General features: G+C 41.8%; 1 protein-coding gene across 2 annotated transcripts; it reads left to right on the forward strand.

Moving 5' to 3' along the window:
• Positions 1-590: 590 nt before the first annotated feature.
• Nsmce4a (NSE4 homolog A, SMC5-SMC6 complex component) lies at positions 591-16,935 on the forward strand. 2 transcript variants are annotated; one of them, XM_027404416.2, is made up of 11 exons: positions 591-957; positions 1,913-1,990; positions 4,918-5,048; positions 7,412-7,563; positions 9,169-9,268; positions 10,170-10,260; positions 11,832-11,926; positions 13,503-13,551; positions 14,545-14,636; positions 14,725-14,811; positions 16,786-16,935. In XM_027404416.2, exons 1-10 carry the CDS (start codon positions 675-677, stop codon positions 14,797-14,799), a joined length of 1,146 nt encoding a protein of 381 aa, XP_027260217.1. In that variant the 5' UTR covers positions 591-674; the 3' UTR covers positions 14,800-14,811; positions 16,786-16,935. The 2 variants fall into 2 exon arrangements, with proteins under 2 accessions (XP_027260217.1, XP_027260216.1); XM_027404415.2 differs by lacking the exon at positions 16,786-16,935 and adding an exon at positions 15,676-15,843.
• The last annotated feature ends 984 nt before the right edge of the window (positions 16,936-17,919 follow it).

Genomic DNA, 17,919 nt, shown 5'->3' on the forward strand with positions numbered 1-17,919 from the left:
TAACAACCTCCTTAACTCCAGGGGAGGTCTGGATGTCATATTCTGATATCTGAGAACCCTGAATGCATTTGGTACACGACATGTATGTAAATAAAGCACTTACACACATAAATCAAATCTAAAATTATGTGGAGAGTGAAGCCAACCTTTGGTCTGTACTTGCAGATTGCACACACAATTACGTGGAGTGATTTGTATACCTATATCTTTGAAACCACATTGGATATAATTATCTTTCTTAGACCTGTTAAAGGGTATTTGTAGTTGGAGAAACAGCTGTGAACATGTTGCTGTGATGCAGATATTTAGAAGGCTGGTTAACAGTTTACTTTGAGACAGATAGTCAACACTGTTGTGTCTTCCCCAAGGTCAGAAGAATCAAAGAAACTCTGGGAAATGCCTGGCTAAGTGGGGTGGGCACTGGGATCAGGGAGCTAAGGTTTCTTGCTTGCACAGTGAGTAGCGACAGCAACATCAAGGCATCTTAAAGACAGCCGCTGACAGGCACATACACAGCCAGCCCCGCCGCCGACCTCCCGCCACAGGCGTCGCTGTGAGCTCGAGCGCAAGCCGGGGACTGCGTTGCGCCAGGGGCCGGCGCTCGAGCCCAGCCGGGGGTTTCAGTTTCTGGCGCGAACTTCCGCCGCTCCGAAGTTGCAAGGCGAATTGTCGCTATGTCTGGTGATAGTAGCGGCCGCCGGCCCGAGGGCCGGGGTCGGGGTCACGACCCGCACCGGGATCGCACCCGCTCTCGCTCCCGCTCGCGGTCCCCACTGGCCCGCCGCGGCGCCGCGCCGGAACGCAGGGAGGCAGCGGAGCGCCCGAGCTTGGAGGACTCCGAGCCGTCTGATTCCGGGGATGAGCTGATGGACCCGGCCTGCTTGGAGGCCGAATACGACCAGGGCCTGTGCCGCCAGATCCGCCATCAGTACCGCGCTCTCATCAACTCCGTCCAACGTAAGGTGGCGCTTTGGGGCTGCGCGGGCCAGCGGCGTTCCGTGTCTGAGGAGGGTGGCGGGAGGTGTGGGCGCAGGCCGGTCGGCGCGGGCTCGTGGCAGCGCGCCTTCGTTTGTTTACTCAGTGCACCCTACGCGACCTTGGCGGCAGGCGCGCAGGTGCTCTGTTGCTGACTGGAAAAGCGGGAGGTCGGGTCTGGTGGTGACTTGCTTGAGCTCAGCCAGCCGATAGGGAAGACAAGCAAAATAACCACCAGGTGCTTTTTGTTGAATCCAGCTTGGGCTCCTGAGCTGCAGAGTCCCTCGGGATTGTTAAAATACACGACTCTTCCTCATTTCGGATGCCCTGTTTTAGAAATGCTGGATAGGCCAATGCGTTTTTTGCGTGGCTCTCCATGTGACCCTGTTGCTTGCAAAGTTTGACAACCGCTTCTTAATCCAACCCTAATATGGGGGCTCAGTAGAGTCCCGTTGGATTAAGGACACAAAGAGCAAGTCTTTCTGTTAAAAAGTTCAAGTTGGGGGTATGGCTGAGTCTCAAGTGCTTCTCTTGCAAGGGTGATAACCCCCAGAACCCGCCTAAAAATGCCGAGCTAGTGGTACAAACTTGTATCTTCGGCCTCGGTTAAACAGCGTCCCTGGGTTCCGCTAGTCAGCCTGCCTAGTTTACTTGGCTAGTTCCAGGTTAGTGAGACCCTTTTGGAAAAGGCAAAGGTGGTGGTGAGCTGGGGAAAGACACTTAAGGCTGTCCTCTGGCCCTGTGAACACACAAAAGTTTCAAGTTGCTTGAAAGAGTAGCATTGCCTCTTTCTGTACAACTTGGTTAAAAAGATAAGTCATTTTAAATAATTACCCAGGAAGTAGGAGTGGGACTTGGCTTCACTGCTGTGACAAGTGTCAGCAACTTATTAGTGAAAGATGAACACAATACCCTAAGTTTTTATTCTTTTAAACAGAAAATCGGGAGGACATACTGAATGCCGGTGACAAATTAACAGAGGTCCTTGAAGAGGCCAACACTCTGTTTAATGAAGGTAATTGATTTTTTAAATATGTTGTCATTGAATTACTTTTATAGAAGCAAATTATTATCATTCCAGAATTCCCCTTTACTAGTGCACTTAATGGGCTCAGAACTGTTTCCATTTTAGCAACAATATTATTTTCACTGTGCACTTGCCATTGGGCTTAACATATTTTTAAGGGTTCTTCATGAATTTCTGGGAGTGGGTGGGGGAGTCATACAATCTATTTTCAGCCAGGCAGTGGTGGCACATGTCTTTAATCCAAGCACTCTGGAGGCAGAGGCAGGCAGATCTCTGAGTTCGAGACCAGCCTGGTCTACAAGAGCTAGTTCCAGGACAGCCTCCAAAGCCACAGAAGAAGCAGCGTTTTTTCATGAGATGGGTCCCCCACTCAGGAGGCAGAGGCAGCTGGATCTCTTGAGTTAAAGACCAGCCTGGTCTGCAGTGCCAGTTCCAGGACAGCCACGGCTACACAAAGAACCCCTGTCTCTTCCCCCCACTCCCCCAAAAACCAAAAACAAAGAAGTCTCTTGCCATGATTCTTTTGCTGATCCAAATCTGAGAGCTTTACATGTGTGTTCCATTAGATGAATTAGGGAAGAATGCAGCTAGCCTCAGACATCCTGTTTCTTTTACTGCCTTTTCATCTCTGCTCTCTTAGCTGTTGATCTACCTATAACCTAGTGGAGGTGGCCATGTCTACAAGTACACTCATTGTATGTGGTGCGATGCAGTGGGGGAGAAACATGCACTTTAGGGGGTTGCAGTCTTGGGTTTTGTTTGTTTCGAATTACATGTGTATATGGTTTTGTGCACATGAATGCAGTTACCTGTGGTAGCCATAGAGGGCATCAGATTCCCCCTGGAGCTGGAGTTTCAAGGGGGTTGTGGGGTTGTGAGTTGCCTGACACCAGTGTTGGGAACCAAGCTCGGGGCTGTGGAAGAGAAGTACTCTGTGTTAGCTGCTGAGTCTCCTCTCCAGCTCTGAGGTCATGGTTTTTAAATCACAATCTTGGTTTGAATTAGAAGTAGCAGCAGTGGTTGTACTAGTAACCACTTTGGCCATTTTCCAAGGAATGATGGGTGTGGTGGTACTCCCTGATGTGAGCACCAGGACAGCTACACAGACCATGTCCTCATCTTCAGGCCTCTGTCACTGCTTTGGGAACAGAAAGGGGCCACTGCAGTGATAAACAGGATTGTCTTGTTCCCTGCTAACAATGACTCTTCATGTTCTTGAGGACTATTTACTTCTAGCTGGCTAGTATGCCTGTTTCAGTGTTGTCTCAGTGTTTGGTGCCTCCCTTGTTGTTCTGGCTATGGCCTCCTTACAGTTCCCCTCCTTGGTCTGCCATATACACTAAATCACCTCCAGAAGTTGAGGAACTCCCCTGCTGTCTACTGTATATCTTACTGATTTCATCCTCATGTTACCTCTCTCTGCTACTGTCCATGTTTAAATCAGAAGACAAAATTATTCACTCAACTGGGCCTCAAGGGTTTCTTTGCTTGGCATCCATGGGTGGTGTTATAACTGTTTTAATTCTTTAGAGAACTTGCTGTCATCTAGACAGGATATTTGCACTTCTCTTGTGGTGGCCCATGGGGTTGTTGGGCAAGGGGGGTATAGACCAGAGCCCAGCAACCAGCATCTGCCTCCCCTTTCTCTCACTGTCATTTCTGCATGACTATTTATTTTTGGGTTTTCAAGACAAACGTTTCACTGTGTAGCCTTGGCTATCCTGGAACTTGCTCTTTAGAACTAGACTGTGCTCGAACGCAAAGAGATCCACCTGCCTCTGTCTCCTGAGCTCGGGGATTAAAGACTACCACTGCCCAGCCTTGTAGTGACTCTTGACATGATTAAAATCTTTCCTTCTGTGAAAAAAGGTGATGGATAAGAACAGAAGCCAGAGTCGGCAAGTCCCCTGGCTGTATGTTTGCTATTTTTGTGAGGATTATTCAGGATCTCTATGCCTCAATGAGGGCATGCTGGGCACAGGCATTTCTGTTTGAATCTGTCAGGCTTGGTTTGTCTTGGCTTATATGAGAGTTTTCCCAGACTACTATTTCAAATTCTCTGGGACCTGTAGGATGGGGGCTGTTAAACCCAGCACCCTTAGCTCTGCTATGTTCTCCAGTTGAATGATTTTTTTTTTTTTTAACCTCTGTAGACTTTGTATCATTTCTCCCTACCTGTAGTGAACATTCCATTTGAGTTACATCAGTTCAGGTGAGGATGGTGATTAAAATGTTAGTCGCCAGGTGGTGGTGGTGGTGGGGCACATCTTTAATCCCAGCAAAGGCAGGTGGATCTCTGAGTCTGAGGCCAGCCTGGTAGACAGAACCAGTTCCAGGATAGCCAGGGCTATACAGAGAAACCCTGTCTCAAAAAACAAAACAGTGTTAGTCAAAGAGATAGGTGTTATACAGGACAGAAGTTTTTGTTATGCTGGAGTTACTATGAGATTGTGGTTCAGTGGGGGCTGGAGAAATGGCTCATCAGTTAAAAGCACTTGCTGCTCTTGTAGAAGACCTGGGTTTGATTTCCAGCATCCATGTATTGGCTTATAACTATCTGTAACTTCAGTTCCAGGGGATATATTGACCCCTTCTGATCTCCATGGAATTGGGGTCACACATGCTTCAAGTACATACAGGCAAAACACTCATACACATAAATAAATCTAAAAGAAAAAAATTAAGTCTGGTTCAGGAATATGAAAACCTGAGAGTAAGCATTAAGGAAGACTGGTTAGCTATGGTTGAGATTTTAGAGAGTGGGGAGGGAACCAGTTTTTAGATGTCCACGGATCCATTTCTAGCCTATTGAGGCTTATTTTGCCCTAGTGGAAAGATACTAATATGTACTTTGAAATTTGGAGAAATATCTGTGGTTTTTGTGTGTTTCTTAACATGTATTTCTTGTTCTACAGTATCAAGAGCAAGAGAAGCAGTTCTAGATGCCCAGTTTCTTGTTCTGGCTTCAGACTTGGGCAAAGAGAAAGCCAAGCAGCTGCGTTCTGACCTAAGCTCATTTGATATGTTAAGATATGTTGAAACTCTAGTAAGTTCAAAGTTACCAAATTTTAATTAAATGCTTCATAAAAATGTCTTATTATGCAATTATCTACTTGCTTATATCAGTTGCAGATTGGGTTTCTACTTTGTTTTCCTTTATTCTTTTTTTTTTTTTTTATATCTCAGAGTCCTCCAAGGAGATTTTAGGAAATTAACAGATTAAGAACATTGAGCATCTTGAAACCTCTTAGCTATCTCTTCTAAGACTCTGGCTGTTACTTTGTGAGTGTTCTAGGTCATTTGAGGTCATCTGTCCTTCCTAGGCTGGACCAGAGCTCACATTGCAGAGATGGGGGTGGGGAAGCTCAGGGTAGATGTAGGCTGGAGATGAGTTCAGCCTTGCTCTGTGGACATAATCTGTCTTGGAAAAGATTTTAGAACCATATAAATATGATGATGGTTTTGTATTTAATTTAGTTTGTAATTCACCCACCTTTGCCTCTTAATACGCTTGACTAGTTGGTAACTGCAATTTTAAAACTTTTCTGATGAATGTGTCCAAAGGGAAAAAAAGGAATGGAGTCACTGTTTTGTTTTTGTTTTTGTTGAGGGATCTCTATGTGTCCTGGCTGTCCTGGAACTCACTATGTAGACCAGACAGACCTGGAACTCACAGAGATCTCTCACCTTCTGAGTGCTGGAATTAAAGGCATGTGTTACCATACCCAGCTAAACACTGGATTTTGGCCAGTGCTTTTATGCTTAAATGTTTATTAGAATGGCTTAAGCTGTGTGTGCTAGGATATACCTGTATAATACCAGCTACTTGGGAACCTGAGGCAGGAGTATTGCAAGCCTGAGTTATAAAAGAGAGGCCCTCTCTTAAAATAAAAATTGCAGAAAAAGGAGAATGGAGGTGTAGCTCAATAGTAGAGCACTTGCCTAGTGTGCATAAGGCTCTTGGTTTAATACCCAATAAGTCTTTGTTTTCTTTTTAAGATTTATTTATTATTATGTATACAGTGTTCTGCCTGCATGTATGACTACATGCCAGAAGAGAGGTCACCAAATCTCATTACAGATGGTTTTGAGCCACCATGTGGTTGCTGGGAATTGAACTCGACTTCTGGAAGAGCAGAGTAGTCAGTGCTCTTAATTGCTGAGCCAGCTCTCCAGCCTTCCAATAAGTCTTAATGTTTTCTTAAAATAAATATTGTGAAATACAATGTATTTTAGAAATGCTGTTAAGTATGCACATGGTAAGTATTTTTAAAATAAGAATTAGGTTATGCTTTAATCTTTAAATAACATCACAATAAGTTAAAGCTGTCTGGAAAAGGATGGGTGTGATGGCCCATGCCTTTAATCCCAGCACTCCTTTGGCAGAGGCAGGCTGGTCTCTGAGTTCTACCAGCCTCTCACATCTGGTTCCAGGACAGCCAGGGCTACATAGTAAGACCCTTTGGACTGGCAAAAGAATGGAGGAGAACCAGTTGTCCCCTCTGATCAGGGCTTTGCTGCGTTTGTTCCCTTTAAAGTCTGGTTGCTTTGAGGGTTTTCTAATTATTGTTTATATATACTGCTATTACTTTAGCTTAAAAACTTTTAGGCATATTACAGTCTGATATAGTAAACATGTTCTTTCCTAAGAAACAAATGTGATATAATACCCACTTACACCTGGCTGTAATAATACACTTCTGTAAAACAGAGACAAGAGAATTGTTTGACTCATTGCCAAGTCTCCTCAGGAAGAGAGACTTATTAGAAGTCTCTTTTTATGCTCTCTGGATATACTAAGATCCTTTGTAGGAAGCTGGCCAGTCACCGGGATCTGAGAGCCAGCTAAACTTCTGGTTCCATACTGGAGTGCTTCTTTTGAGATCTTCAGTTTCCCTGCCTAGTATGGTTTTGCTCCTGATGGAGCTGCTTCTGCTCCAGTAGGCCCTGTGAGCTTAATGCCTACCATTCTCAAGCCCCTTAGACTGGGGCGGAAAGGACAGGGTTTCTCCTCCTCAGCATAAGTGACATTTGGGCTGGACACATCTCTATATTGAATGCTCTGTGCACTGTAGGACAGTTTTTCTGGTGTCTGCCTACAATCTGCCAGAGCATGTCAGTGGTTGACTGTCAAAAATGTTTTGTTTTGCCAAAAGACCCCTTAGGGGCAAATCATCCTGGTTGAGAACTGCTAAGCTAAATCACCTCACTGTCTTCACCAAATGTTCTAAGTATATTGAGGAGTATTTTCTCATAACAAAAGGTACTTCTGAATAGGAATTTATATGTAAAATTATCTTTCAGCTAGTATGAAGAGGCTCTCCCTCTGGTCTCTTAAATATTGAATTTGGTGAATGGTTGCCTGCACTTTAACTGATTTTTTTTTTCTTCCTTCATTTTTTTCTGTAGCTGACACATATGGGTGTAAATCCACTAGAAGCTGAAGAATTCATCCGTGATGAAGACAGAAATGATATTGAATTAATTGTCTATGACTCCTGGAAAATATCAGGCAAAACAGCAGAAAACACCTTTAATAAAACCCATACATTCCACTTTCTGTAAGATTATTTTCAAAATCCAACAGACCAGCCATTTATAAACCATGAGTTGTTTTTTGTTTTTTTTTTATTGTAGGGGCAAAGATTGTTAAGTAGTAAAGATGGTCAGTCGTGAAGCCATTGTTCAGAGACTGCCCAAATTTGAACAGATGTCAGTAAATGTAAACATAACTGGCGTCGATGGGTCTCTGTCCTCCCTTAGCAGGGAGGCTGTGGGGCAGGACCCTACCAAGGGGCTCTGCTTGTTTGCTTCATAGCTCAGGCATTTGGGGTCTGTAGCGTGTTTCCGATTCTGTTTATTACCCCTGAACTTTATCATACATGAGAGTATCTTAAGAAATGAAGTTGCCTAGTCTAGTCCCTGTTCTATGACAAAACCAGGGATGGCTCTTGCTGCTTCTTTTGAGACAGCCTTGAAATGTCCAGCCCTTTTTCCCCAGTAAGTGCTTTCCCTGGGGCAGCTGTCCAGTGTGTTCTAGTCCTTTCTTCCTATAGCTCCAGGCTACTGGTCTTGATTCCTTTTAAGCCTGAGATTGGTAGAGTCAATGTTAGAATGCCTTGGAGCTTGGGTTGTAGCAGGGCTATGTCCTGGCCCAGGCATCTATAATATATATGCCTTCTGGCAGCTCAGATGCCCAAACTATAGTCTGAACTATAAAGACCGAACTTTTCTTAATTATGTGATAAAATCCAAGTCTGTTTTTTTTTTTTTTTTTTCAGTACTAATCTTTGTCTTAAGTCTTGGCATCTAAAAAAAAAAAAAAAAAAGCCCAGCTCAATTTCTAACCACACAAAGTGATCACAGCTCTGTCCCTGTGTTCCCTCCCCCTCTGATGTCCTTTCCCTCATCTTTCTGGTGAACTTTACTCACCTACTGCTCCCAGCCTGGATGCCTCCAGCAACTTTTCTAGAGGGAAGATCAATAAATGGTCAGTCTTCCCAACCAGATCTCTTCTGTGTTTAGGTAGCTGTTTCTGCCTAAAGGCTCTCATGACAGTATACTGAAGGAGCTATCACACTGAGATGTTGTACAAATTAATCTCCTTCCAGCTATACTATGATACTTTTATCTCAAGTATAATGAGCAAATGCAGCTAGATTCTAGGGACCTTGAACTCTGCTTGAACAGTAACTTGTATTAACTGCAGCTTAAGGCTGTATGTATTGGTTGGTTGGGTTTTTTTTTTTTTTTTTTTTTTTTTTTTTTTTTTTTGCAAATAGAGCCTTAAAAAAAAGAACCCTATCATCATGATGGTGTGTTCAGTAGTTCTTAGCTGTGACCTGCTACCCTGACATGCCTAGACCCATGTGCTCATCATTCTAATCTTAAAAGTTGCCTTTGTGTGACAGGCTAGTTGGGAAGAGTCCACAGGTACATTCAGTGACTTACTGTAGTCCAGAGCACCAGGAAAGTGTGTGAGAGGGTTATCTGATTGACAGAGCTCAAGGAGTCTTTGTAGAAATACAAATGGAGTTGAAAAGATGTCACAACCTGAATCTCACCACTAATGCCTGGTCTGAATTTGACTATATACTACACCAACTGCTTTTAGTTGTGAAATGGGTTTGTTTATAAAGGAAACATAAAAGCGTATTTTTTATTAGGTTGGGTTCAATACATGGAGAATTTCCTGTGCCAAAGCCACGAACTGATCGCCCAAGACAACCTCGCATGATAGAAGAGCAGAGGGCAATGCCTGCTCAGGTTTGTTTTTCAAATACTGCTTTTTAGACTAACCTATACTTAATATATAGGCACTTGGGTGTGGTGGTGCAGAGTTTTAAGGCAGGTGGGGCTCTGGGAGTTGGAGGCCAACTTACATAGCAAGTTCTAGGCCAGGCCAGCCAGAGCTACATAGTAACACCCTAATTCCATTAAAAACAACCAAAAAATCCAAAAAAACTCGAAGTTATGTAAGTGTTCTAGTCATTTAAATATTCTATTTAAATGTCTCAACATTTTATTGGATTGGCCACGTTAACCCATTTTCTGTGGTTTTAGTCAGTTCTCCTAAACCAGAGTTTCTCACCCTTACTACCCTTAGCATTTAGGGCAGGGTAATTTTTATCATGGGGGAATTGTCCTGGACATTGCAAGTTGTTTAGAATTCTTGCCTTCTTCTGCCTAGCTGCTAATAGCACCGCCCACCCCAGCCACAACCAAAAATGTCTCCGATATTGGCAAGTGATCCCTGTGTCCCCTTGTGGGGCAAGATCTAGTCCAGTTCTAAACTATATGTTGTGATTTTTTTTTTTTTAGACAGGATTTCTCTGTTTAGCTTTGGACCAGGCTGGCCTTGAACTCACAGAGATCCACCTGCCTCTGCCTCCCAAGTGCTGGGATTACAGGCAGTGTGTCACCACTGCCCAGCATATGACTGTGTTTAATCTAAAGACAGCTGAGCTAGCAGTTTGGTAACATTACCCTTCTACTAATAAGAATATTACCGAGGTGGAAAAACTTTCTTTAAACTAAATTTTAAGACTTGTAAACTTAAAAGCTAACTAGGCCAATCGAAACTCTGAAGTTTGGATGTGCGACAGAGTAGGAAAAGTTAGTGACTGACATGGGAGGGTGAGTCATCGTTGATGGTTTTCTTTCCCAGTTGAAATGCATGGAAGAATCTCATCAAGAAGCAACTGAAAAAGAAGTAGAAAGGATCTTGGGATTGTTGCAGACATACTTTAGAGAAGACCGTAAGTATGGCACCAAAGGTGCAGCCATTTGTGTTTATCGGGTGTGCCACTTTCTGCAAGGTTATTTTATTTAAAAGGCATTTCAGTTGCATATATATATAATATATATAATTGTGATTTTTCCCTCTCCCCTTTTAAAGTAGTCTATTGCTCAGGCTGGCCTGGAGCTCAGTATAGTCTAGGCTGGCCTCAAAATAATGGCAGTCTCCCTGTCTTAGCCTCCTGAGTGCTGGAATTACAGACATAAGGACACACCACCTGTCTCATTGATTATTTTTTGTCATATGTATTTAATGAGTCTTCCCACACATACACTTAATACCTCACATGAGGATAAAGTAACTTTTTTTAAACCGCTCTTTTTTTTTTTTAAGATTTTATTATGTATGCAACATTCTGCTTCCATGTATATCTGCACACCAGAAGAGGGCACCAGATGGTTGTGAGCCACCATGTGGTTGCTGGGAATTGAACTCAGGACCTCTGGAAGAGCAGTCAGTGCTCTTAACCTCTGAGCCATCTCTCCAGCCCCTAAACTGCTCTTTTAAAGAAAGATTATTTTATGTATATTGGTGTTTTGTCTGCCTATGTGTCTGTATACAGCATACATGCCTGGTTTCTATGGAAGCCAGAGAGGATACTGGATCTTCTGGAATTGGAGCTACAGGCAGTTGTGAGCAGCCATGTGTGTGTTGGGAATCCAACCCTGGTCCTCTGGAAGAGCAACAATGATTCTTATCTGCTAAGCCATCTTTCTAGCCCCTAAATATTTTTTAGACAGATTTATGTATATGAGTGTTTGCTGGCATGTATGTTAAGTGTACCACCAGGTGCGTGCAGTACCCGCAGAGGCCAGAAGAGGGTGTCAGATCCTCTGGACCTGCAGACTGCATCTTAGGGGTGCTGGAACCAAACCTAGGTCCTCTGCAAGAGCCGCGTCAGTGTTCTTAACCTTTGAGCCATGTCTCCAGCCCCAATAAAGTAAAAGTGTCATTTACCTCCCTCCTATTTTCCATAAGGGTCACTTGTCAAACACGAGATTCCTGTTTTCATAGTGTTTTCCATTTCTATCATGTAAATATGTTGTTATTTTGGGGGGGGTTGGGCGTTACTTTCACTTTCCTTTTCTTTTTCCCAAGCTAATCATGATATACACTTTGTGCTCTGTGATTTGTCCCTGTAGACTTTCTTGTACATCATACAGCTTTTCCTTATTTTCAGGGATTCCCATGGTATGGCTCCATCATAAATAGAGTTAATAATCCTTACTATTGGAAAGTCTCTTTGTTGCATTTTCCTGTTGTACAAACTACTGAGGTGAAAATCTTTGTGTAACTTGATATGTTTGGGCTATTATTCCTGAGGATGGCTCTTTGGAAGGCAGCCAGGTCAGTGGGCATCTCTATTTTAATAGAAAAGTCAAACTGACCTTCATAAGTGTTTACACCCCACAGCAGGAGGCTTGTGTGTTCCTTCTTTTGTCTCTGGTGAATGTTAGGGCATAGACCTTGTTGTGTAACAAAAATGATTTTTTGTTTTTTGAAGATTTTTTTCTTTCTTTTTTTCTATAGCTGATACGCCAATGTCCTTCTTTGATTTTGTGGTTGATCCACATTCTTTCCCCCGTACAGTGGAAAACATCTTTCATGTTTCCTTCATTATACGGGTAAGGTTTTTGAGTTCTCTAACATTTTTTATATGTTTTAAAAGTGATGCACAGCTGTTAAAGAATATAGCAGAATATTAGTATGTTACATAAACTAAAATTTATGGTCTGACTTTAATTTTTAAAATCATAAGGTGAGCATTACCAATCTGCAATGCTCTAAAACTTGAAACATGATCATAACTGGAAAGTTTCATAACTACTGCATTTGATTGGTCACAACTGAAAAGTAGGCCCCTTAAAAATAGTTACCCGCACTGTATTAAATATGTAAGGTCTTAAAAAAAAGGGGGGGGATTTTGAGAGCCCATCCCATATTAAGGGATGCTCTCTTGACCTGGACACATGGGGAAGGGCCTAGGCCTGGCCCAGGATGATGTGGTGGACTTTGGGGAGCCCCTTTTGAGGGCCTTACCCTGCCTGGGGAGTGGAGGGGGGATGGCTAGGGGCAGGTGGGATGTTGGGGGGGAGGGGAGGGAGAGGGAGAAGGGATTGACATCTGAAGCAAGCTTGTTCCTAATTTGAACTAATAAAAAAAAATAGAGTTACCTTCAGGCAGTATAAGGCACATATGGGGCATAAATGAATTTCATGTTTAGACTAGGTCCCATCTCCAAGATACTGCATTGTATCTATGCAAATAGTCTCAAATTCTCCCAAATTTGAACCACTTCTAGTTCCAAGTATAATGGTAAAGCTATATGAACCATCTATTATAATATGGCACATTTGTTGAAGTTTTCATGCTATATAAGAATAGGCTTATGCTCAAGACACTGACAGTGAAGAAACGAGCAGGGGACAGTTCTGTCACCCTCACCTTTCATATAATTAGAAAGACAGTGATCAAGTAAATGTAGCAAAACAGCTGGTGAATGTGAAGAAAGGGTCTATGGGAGGGCTTTGTAGTAGTTTTGTAGCTCATTAAATGTGAAAAATTTCAAAATCCTATCAGTGTACCATAGATAATTGAATTAAGACTGGAGTCTTACATCATGTTGCATTCCTAAACATGTAAGATGAATTTGGCTTCTTAAATTTAGACAGAAACTTATATTTACCCAAGTACTTTCTCAAACAACAACAAAGGCATGTTTGTGCCATTGGTCCCAATGATAGAATTATGTGTAATAAAATGTGGAAGGTATATGACAGAATATGCATACATTGGTTAAATAATAAGATGGTTGTTCTCAGGATTGAGGGCTGATGAGTTGGCATAATAGGTAAAAGCTCTTGCCAAATCTGACCTGAGTTTGATCCCTAGGACCCACATGGTGGAAGGAGACAAAACAACTTTCACAAGTTGTCCTCTGACATCCTTAGGTGCACTATAGTGCCACTCCATTCCCCAAAAGAATAAATGTAGTAATAATAGTAACAGGAATAAAGTCAGTATGGAATCTGTGTCCAGGAAAAGTTGAGATTGGAAACCCGAGAGATACTCTTGTGAAGAAAGATGTGAGAAAAATCTGGTCTCTAAGTTAGGGTACATTTTGGCTTTCTGAAGTACAGTTTTCTAACTTTTTTCATGCAGTAGATTTTGCATTAGTTTCAAACCATGTTTTTGTTTTAGGATGGTTTTGCAAGAATAAGACTTGACCAAGACCGACTACCGGTAATAGGTAAGTTACACTATGTTCATAGAAGTTAATTTTAAAAAATATTGAGTTTATGAAATGTATTTTATTGACTAAATGTAAGGGTTTTTTTTTTTTTGTTGCTTTATTTGAGATGGTCTTGCTCCATGGCCCATACTAGCCTGGAATTTGCCATGTAGTCCAGGCTGACCTTAAACTCTCAATCTTCCTGCCTCAGTCTTCTTAGTGCTGGAATACACACTTTTGTTTTGTTTGTTGTTTGTTTGAGACAGGCTCTCTCAATATAGCTCAATTTAGGAATTCCATTTGTAAGCCAAGCTGACCTTGAACTCACCAGATCCACCTGCGTCTGCCTCTCGAGTTTGGGGATTAAAGGCTTGTGCCACAATGCCTGCTTTTATTGTTACTATTATAAATCATAGAAGTTCTATGACTGGGACAGTCTCTCCATGTATCCCTGGCTAGCCTGGAATGCGCAATGTAGAACACGCTGGCTTTGAACTTAAAGAGAGCCACCTGTCTGTCTCCTAGGTATTGGGATTAAAAGCATGTGCCACCATGCCTAGTAAGTTACCATTTTTAATATAATTTATATAAACAAAAATTCAAATAATGTATCTTTCCTGATGGATTGATCTTTGTCATTAGTTCACTATCTGATGTAAAGATTAACAAGATGATAAAATTCCCCTAAATTCTAATGGTGTTTGTAATTGCAGTCATTTTTGTGGTTTCCTTTTTTTCTGGCCTGTGCTATTTCATTCTTATCTGTGCATGACCTCTCTCTTATTCATGGCCTTCTAAAGTCTGTGTGGACTTTGATTGCACTTACTTGTTACATGTTCTCAGTTTCATATTGGGCTTACTAGGGTTTAGCTGAGTGGCTACTGCACAGATATGCATAGAATTCTAGGAAGTACATACAAGTTTCTTCTCGGTACAAACTTCACTTCTATTACCAGTTGCTGTTCAGGTTACCTGTTCTGATTGATGATGTTTGAAATCTCTTTCAAACAGAGCCAGTGATTAATGAAGAAAGTGACGGAATTGAACAAAACACACAAATTAGGAGTCAAGGAATTATAGCCCTGAGTTACCGTGACTGGGAGGTAAGGCCCTGCAGGCTGCCCAGTGCAGTTCTGACCGTAACTTCATTTCCTATAAACCTATTGCCTCAATGTTCCTGTTTCTGACCAGGAGATTGTGAAGACCTTTGAGATTTCTGAGCCTGTGATCTCGATGAGTCAGAGCCAGCAGCGATTAAGTGCCTGATGCCTGCTGAAGGTAATATTTCCTACATGATAGCCACACAGTTGTTAAAATGTTATCAGTCAACCCAAGCCATAGTATTTAATCATTCCCATGAAATTTGGGGTTTGCCTCCCTCTAGTGTTCCATCCCTAGAACTGTGTACCTGAGAAGGAAGGCAGGAGGAATCCCTCAGGATTCCTGACTTTGGTGTTAAGATCTGAAGATGAAAGAGCAGTGCAGGAGAACTCTTTATTGGTTTGTTTACACCCAACAATGGATGAGTGCTATGGAATCCTCCCCAGTGTTGTTCACTGTTGTTTGATTTCTTTTTAATAGACACGAAGCAGAAAAGATGAGGCTAGACTTACCTTAGAGTGATGCTAGTAAATGGACATTTCTGAAATGAATTATGCTATGAAAACTTCATTCTTTTACAAAGGGGAAGATTTCTAGAAAGATATTGTAGTAACTATGATGTGGTATTCTGTACTGAAGGCAGCAGTGGGTGGAAATGACCTTGAATCTTTTGGCCCAGCCCCTCAATTTTAAAAACTTGTGGAGTCACTTCATTTTACACATTTATTTTCTTTATGTGTAAGTGTCTATAAAGTAACTTTAAATAGTTTTTTAGCTTCATTTTTTTTCTCATTTTGAGAACTACAATGAGTTTCTAAAGTACTTTATATAAACTCAGTATGTATTTCAATTAATGGAACTTCTTTTGTTTCCAGATAGCTTACCTCTATCAGACTATCTTGTGGGAAAGGAACTATATGAGGAGTATAGTAGCTTAACCTGGTCCTACTCTATGATAAGGGGCTAGTCACTAGATTGCATGTATATGTCTAAAATGTCCACTATTAACCAGATATCTTCCTTTTATTTTATGTCTTTTAGAACTGAAGGCAATAGTGAAATCCTGAAAGGGAAGCAGCATATATTGTATATATGTATGATTAAATGTTTTTAAAGATGAAGATTGTTTAGTAAAATGTAGCTTTTGATAGTTAATGGACTTGTCATGGTTGTCTTTGATTAAAGGAAATTCACTGCCATATTCACAAATAATTGTCTTTTTTGTCTCTTATCGGGAGGGGGATATGGCCCTCCCTTTTCTAGTCCTGTCCCAATAAAAGTTTATTTCTGCTGGGTAGTGGTGGCGCATGCCTTTAATCCCAGCACTCGGGAGTCAGAGGCAGGCGGATCTCTGTGAGTTCGAGGCCAGCCTGGTCTCCAGACTGAGTGCCAGGATAGGCCCCAATGATACACGAGAAACCCTGTCTCGAAAACCAAAAAAAAAAAAAAAAAAAAAACAACTTTTTTTTTCCTTTTTCTTTTTTTTTTTCATTAATTACATGGAGTTTATTAAAAGGGAAGGGGGAGAGAGAGAAGGAAGTGGAGAAGAGGGGCAAAGAAGAGAGAGAGGAGAGAGGAGGCCCAATAAAAGTTTTAATTAGATTGTCAGTGGCTGATTTTTATAAGTTTTTTTGTTTTGTTTTGTCTCTTTAGTTGTAAAATTAGCTGGCCAAGCCAACAGATAGGTTGTGCCAAATAAGTTTTTTTTTTCTTTAAGATTTTATTTATTTATTATGTATACAACATTCTGCTTCCATATATGTCTGCACACCAGAAGAGGGCACCAGATCTCATAACGGATGGTTGTGAGCCACCATGTGGTTGCTGGGAATTGAACTCAGGACCTCTGGAAGAGCAGCCAGTGCTCTTAACCTCTGAGCCATCTCTCTAGCCCATAAGGTTTTTTTTGTAGGTTAAAAATGGTCAAATATTTTTTGATGTGACTTGACCTATGCTTTACACCTAAGAAACTGTTATTTCTTCTGGCAAGTTAGATTGGACTATGCCTCTGGGAGCAGCAAGGAGGGGTTCATACTGCAGCAGTCCCTCCCTCTGCCCTGCTCATTCATGTTCGGCTTTCTAGTTGGCCCTTGATATTTTCTAGGTTTCTTCTCCCAAACGTTCTATTTTTAACCTTTCCCTCTACTGCAGGTACTTTTTCAGCAGAAGGCTCTGGACGCAAGCTCTTCCTATGACCCAGAAGACTGCTCTATCAGTCATCCTTCTGCTTTGTCTGGTGTTTATCCTTCACCATGCTTCTTTCTTTAAAAAATAATAAAAAGGTCCTGTGATTTTCATCAATCTAAGTCTTATCTTTTTAAAATAAGAATCACTTGGGGTGGTGGTGGCTGGTAGCCTTTATTCCCACCACTCTGGAGGCAGAGGCAGGTGGATCTCTGTGAGTTCCAGGACAGCCAGGGCTGTTAAACCTTATTTTGAAAAAAACAAACAAATCACTTGGTGGCTAGTGAGATGGCTCAGGGAATGAACCTTTCATAACCATGTCAAGAAGGAGAGAATCAACTCTACAACTCTGACCTCCACATGTATGCTGTGTAACATGCTCCCTTCCCATGATATGCACATAGTCTTATGTAAGAATCCTGTAAGAATCATTTGGAAATCTGTTTCAAAACCATGGCAGAGTAGCTCCTTTCCCCTTGGATCTTCTGAGTCTGTGTTATGCCACTCTTACCAGTTCTTTTCCATATTAACTCCAATGGATCATACTGTGTATTTGATGTGAACTTTAACACCCTAATCTACATTCTTGGTGTTGTCTCTCCCTGGCTCCCTCCCACTGTTTTATTCTTTTGCTTCATACTATAATGCACTTATATTGGGAATAGTCTCAAAACTTTGTGTTTAAACTTAAAGAGGCTAGATATGTTAATATTGGCAATTTAAAAACAATTTCTCAAATCTTAAAATCTCTGTACTAATATTTTTACCATACTTCACAGGAAATTTCATTCTGTAAGCTCCTCCCTTTCCCCCATCCTTAATCAGTCACTACTTCCCTTATAGTCTTTTTGTCCATCTTGCTCAGGCTACTGCCCAGACATGTATGTACTATCCATTATTTTGTCTGTCTATACCACTTGCCAATTCCTAGTGATTATTTCTGCCTTCAAGATTTTATTTTTGTGTATGTGTGTATATGATTTGAGAGTGTACACGTGCATGTTTGTGTTAAGGGCATATGTGTGCCATGGTGCCCATCTGGTGATTAGAGGGTAGCCTTGGGTTCCAGTCCTCTCCTGCTACCTTGTTTGAGGCAGGGTT

This window comes from Cricetulus griseus, chromosome 3 (assembly GCF_003668045.3).
Source record: "Cricetulus griseus strain 17A/GY chromosome 3, alternate assembly CriGri-PICRH-1.0, whole genome shotgun sequence".
NCBI classification, from domain to species: domain Eukaryota; kingdom Metazoa; phylum Chordata; class Mammalia; order Rodentia; family Cricetidae; genus Cricetulus; species Cricetulus griseus.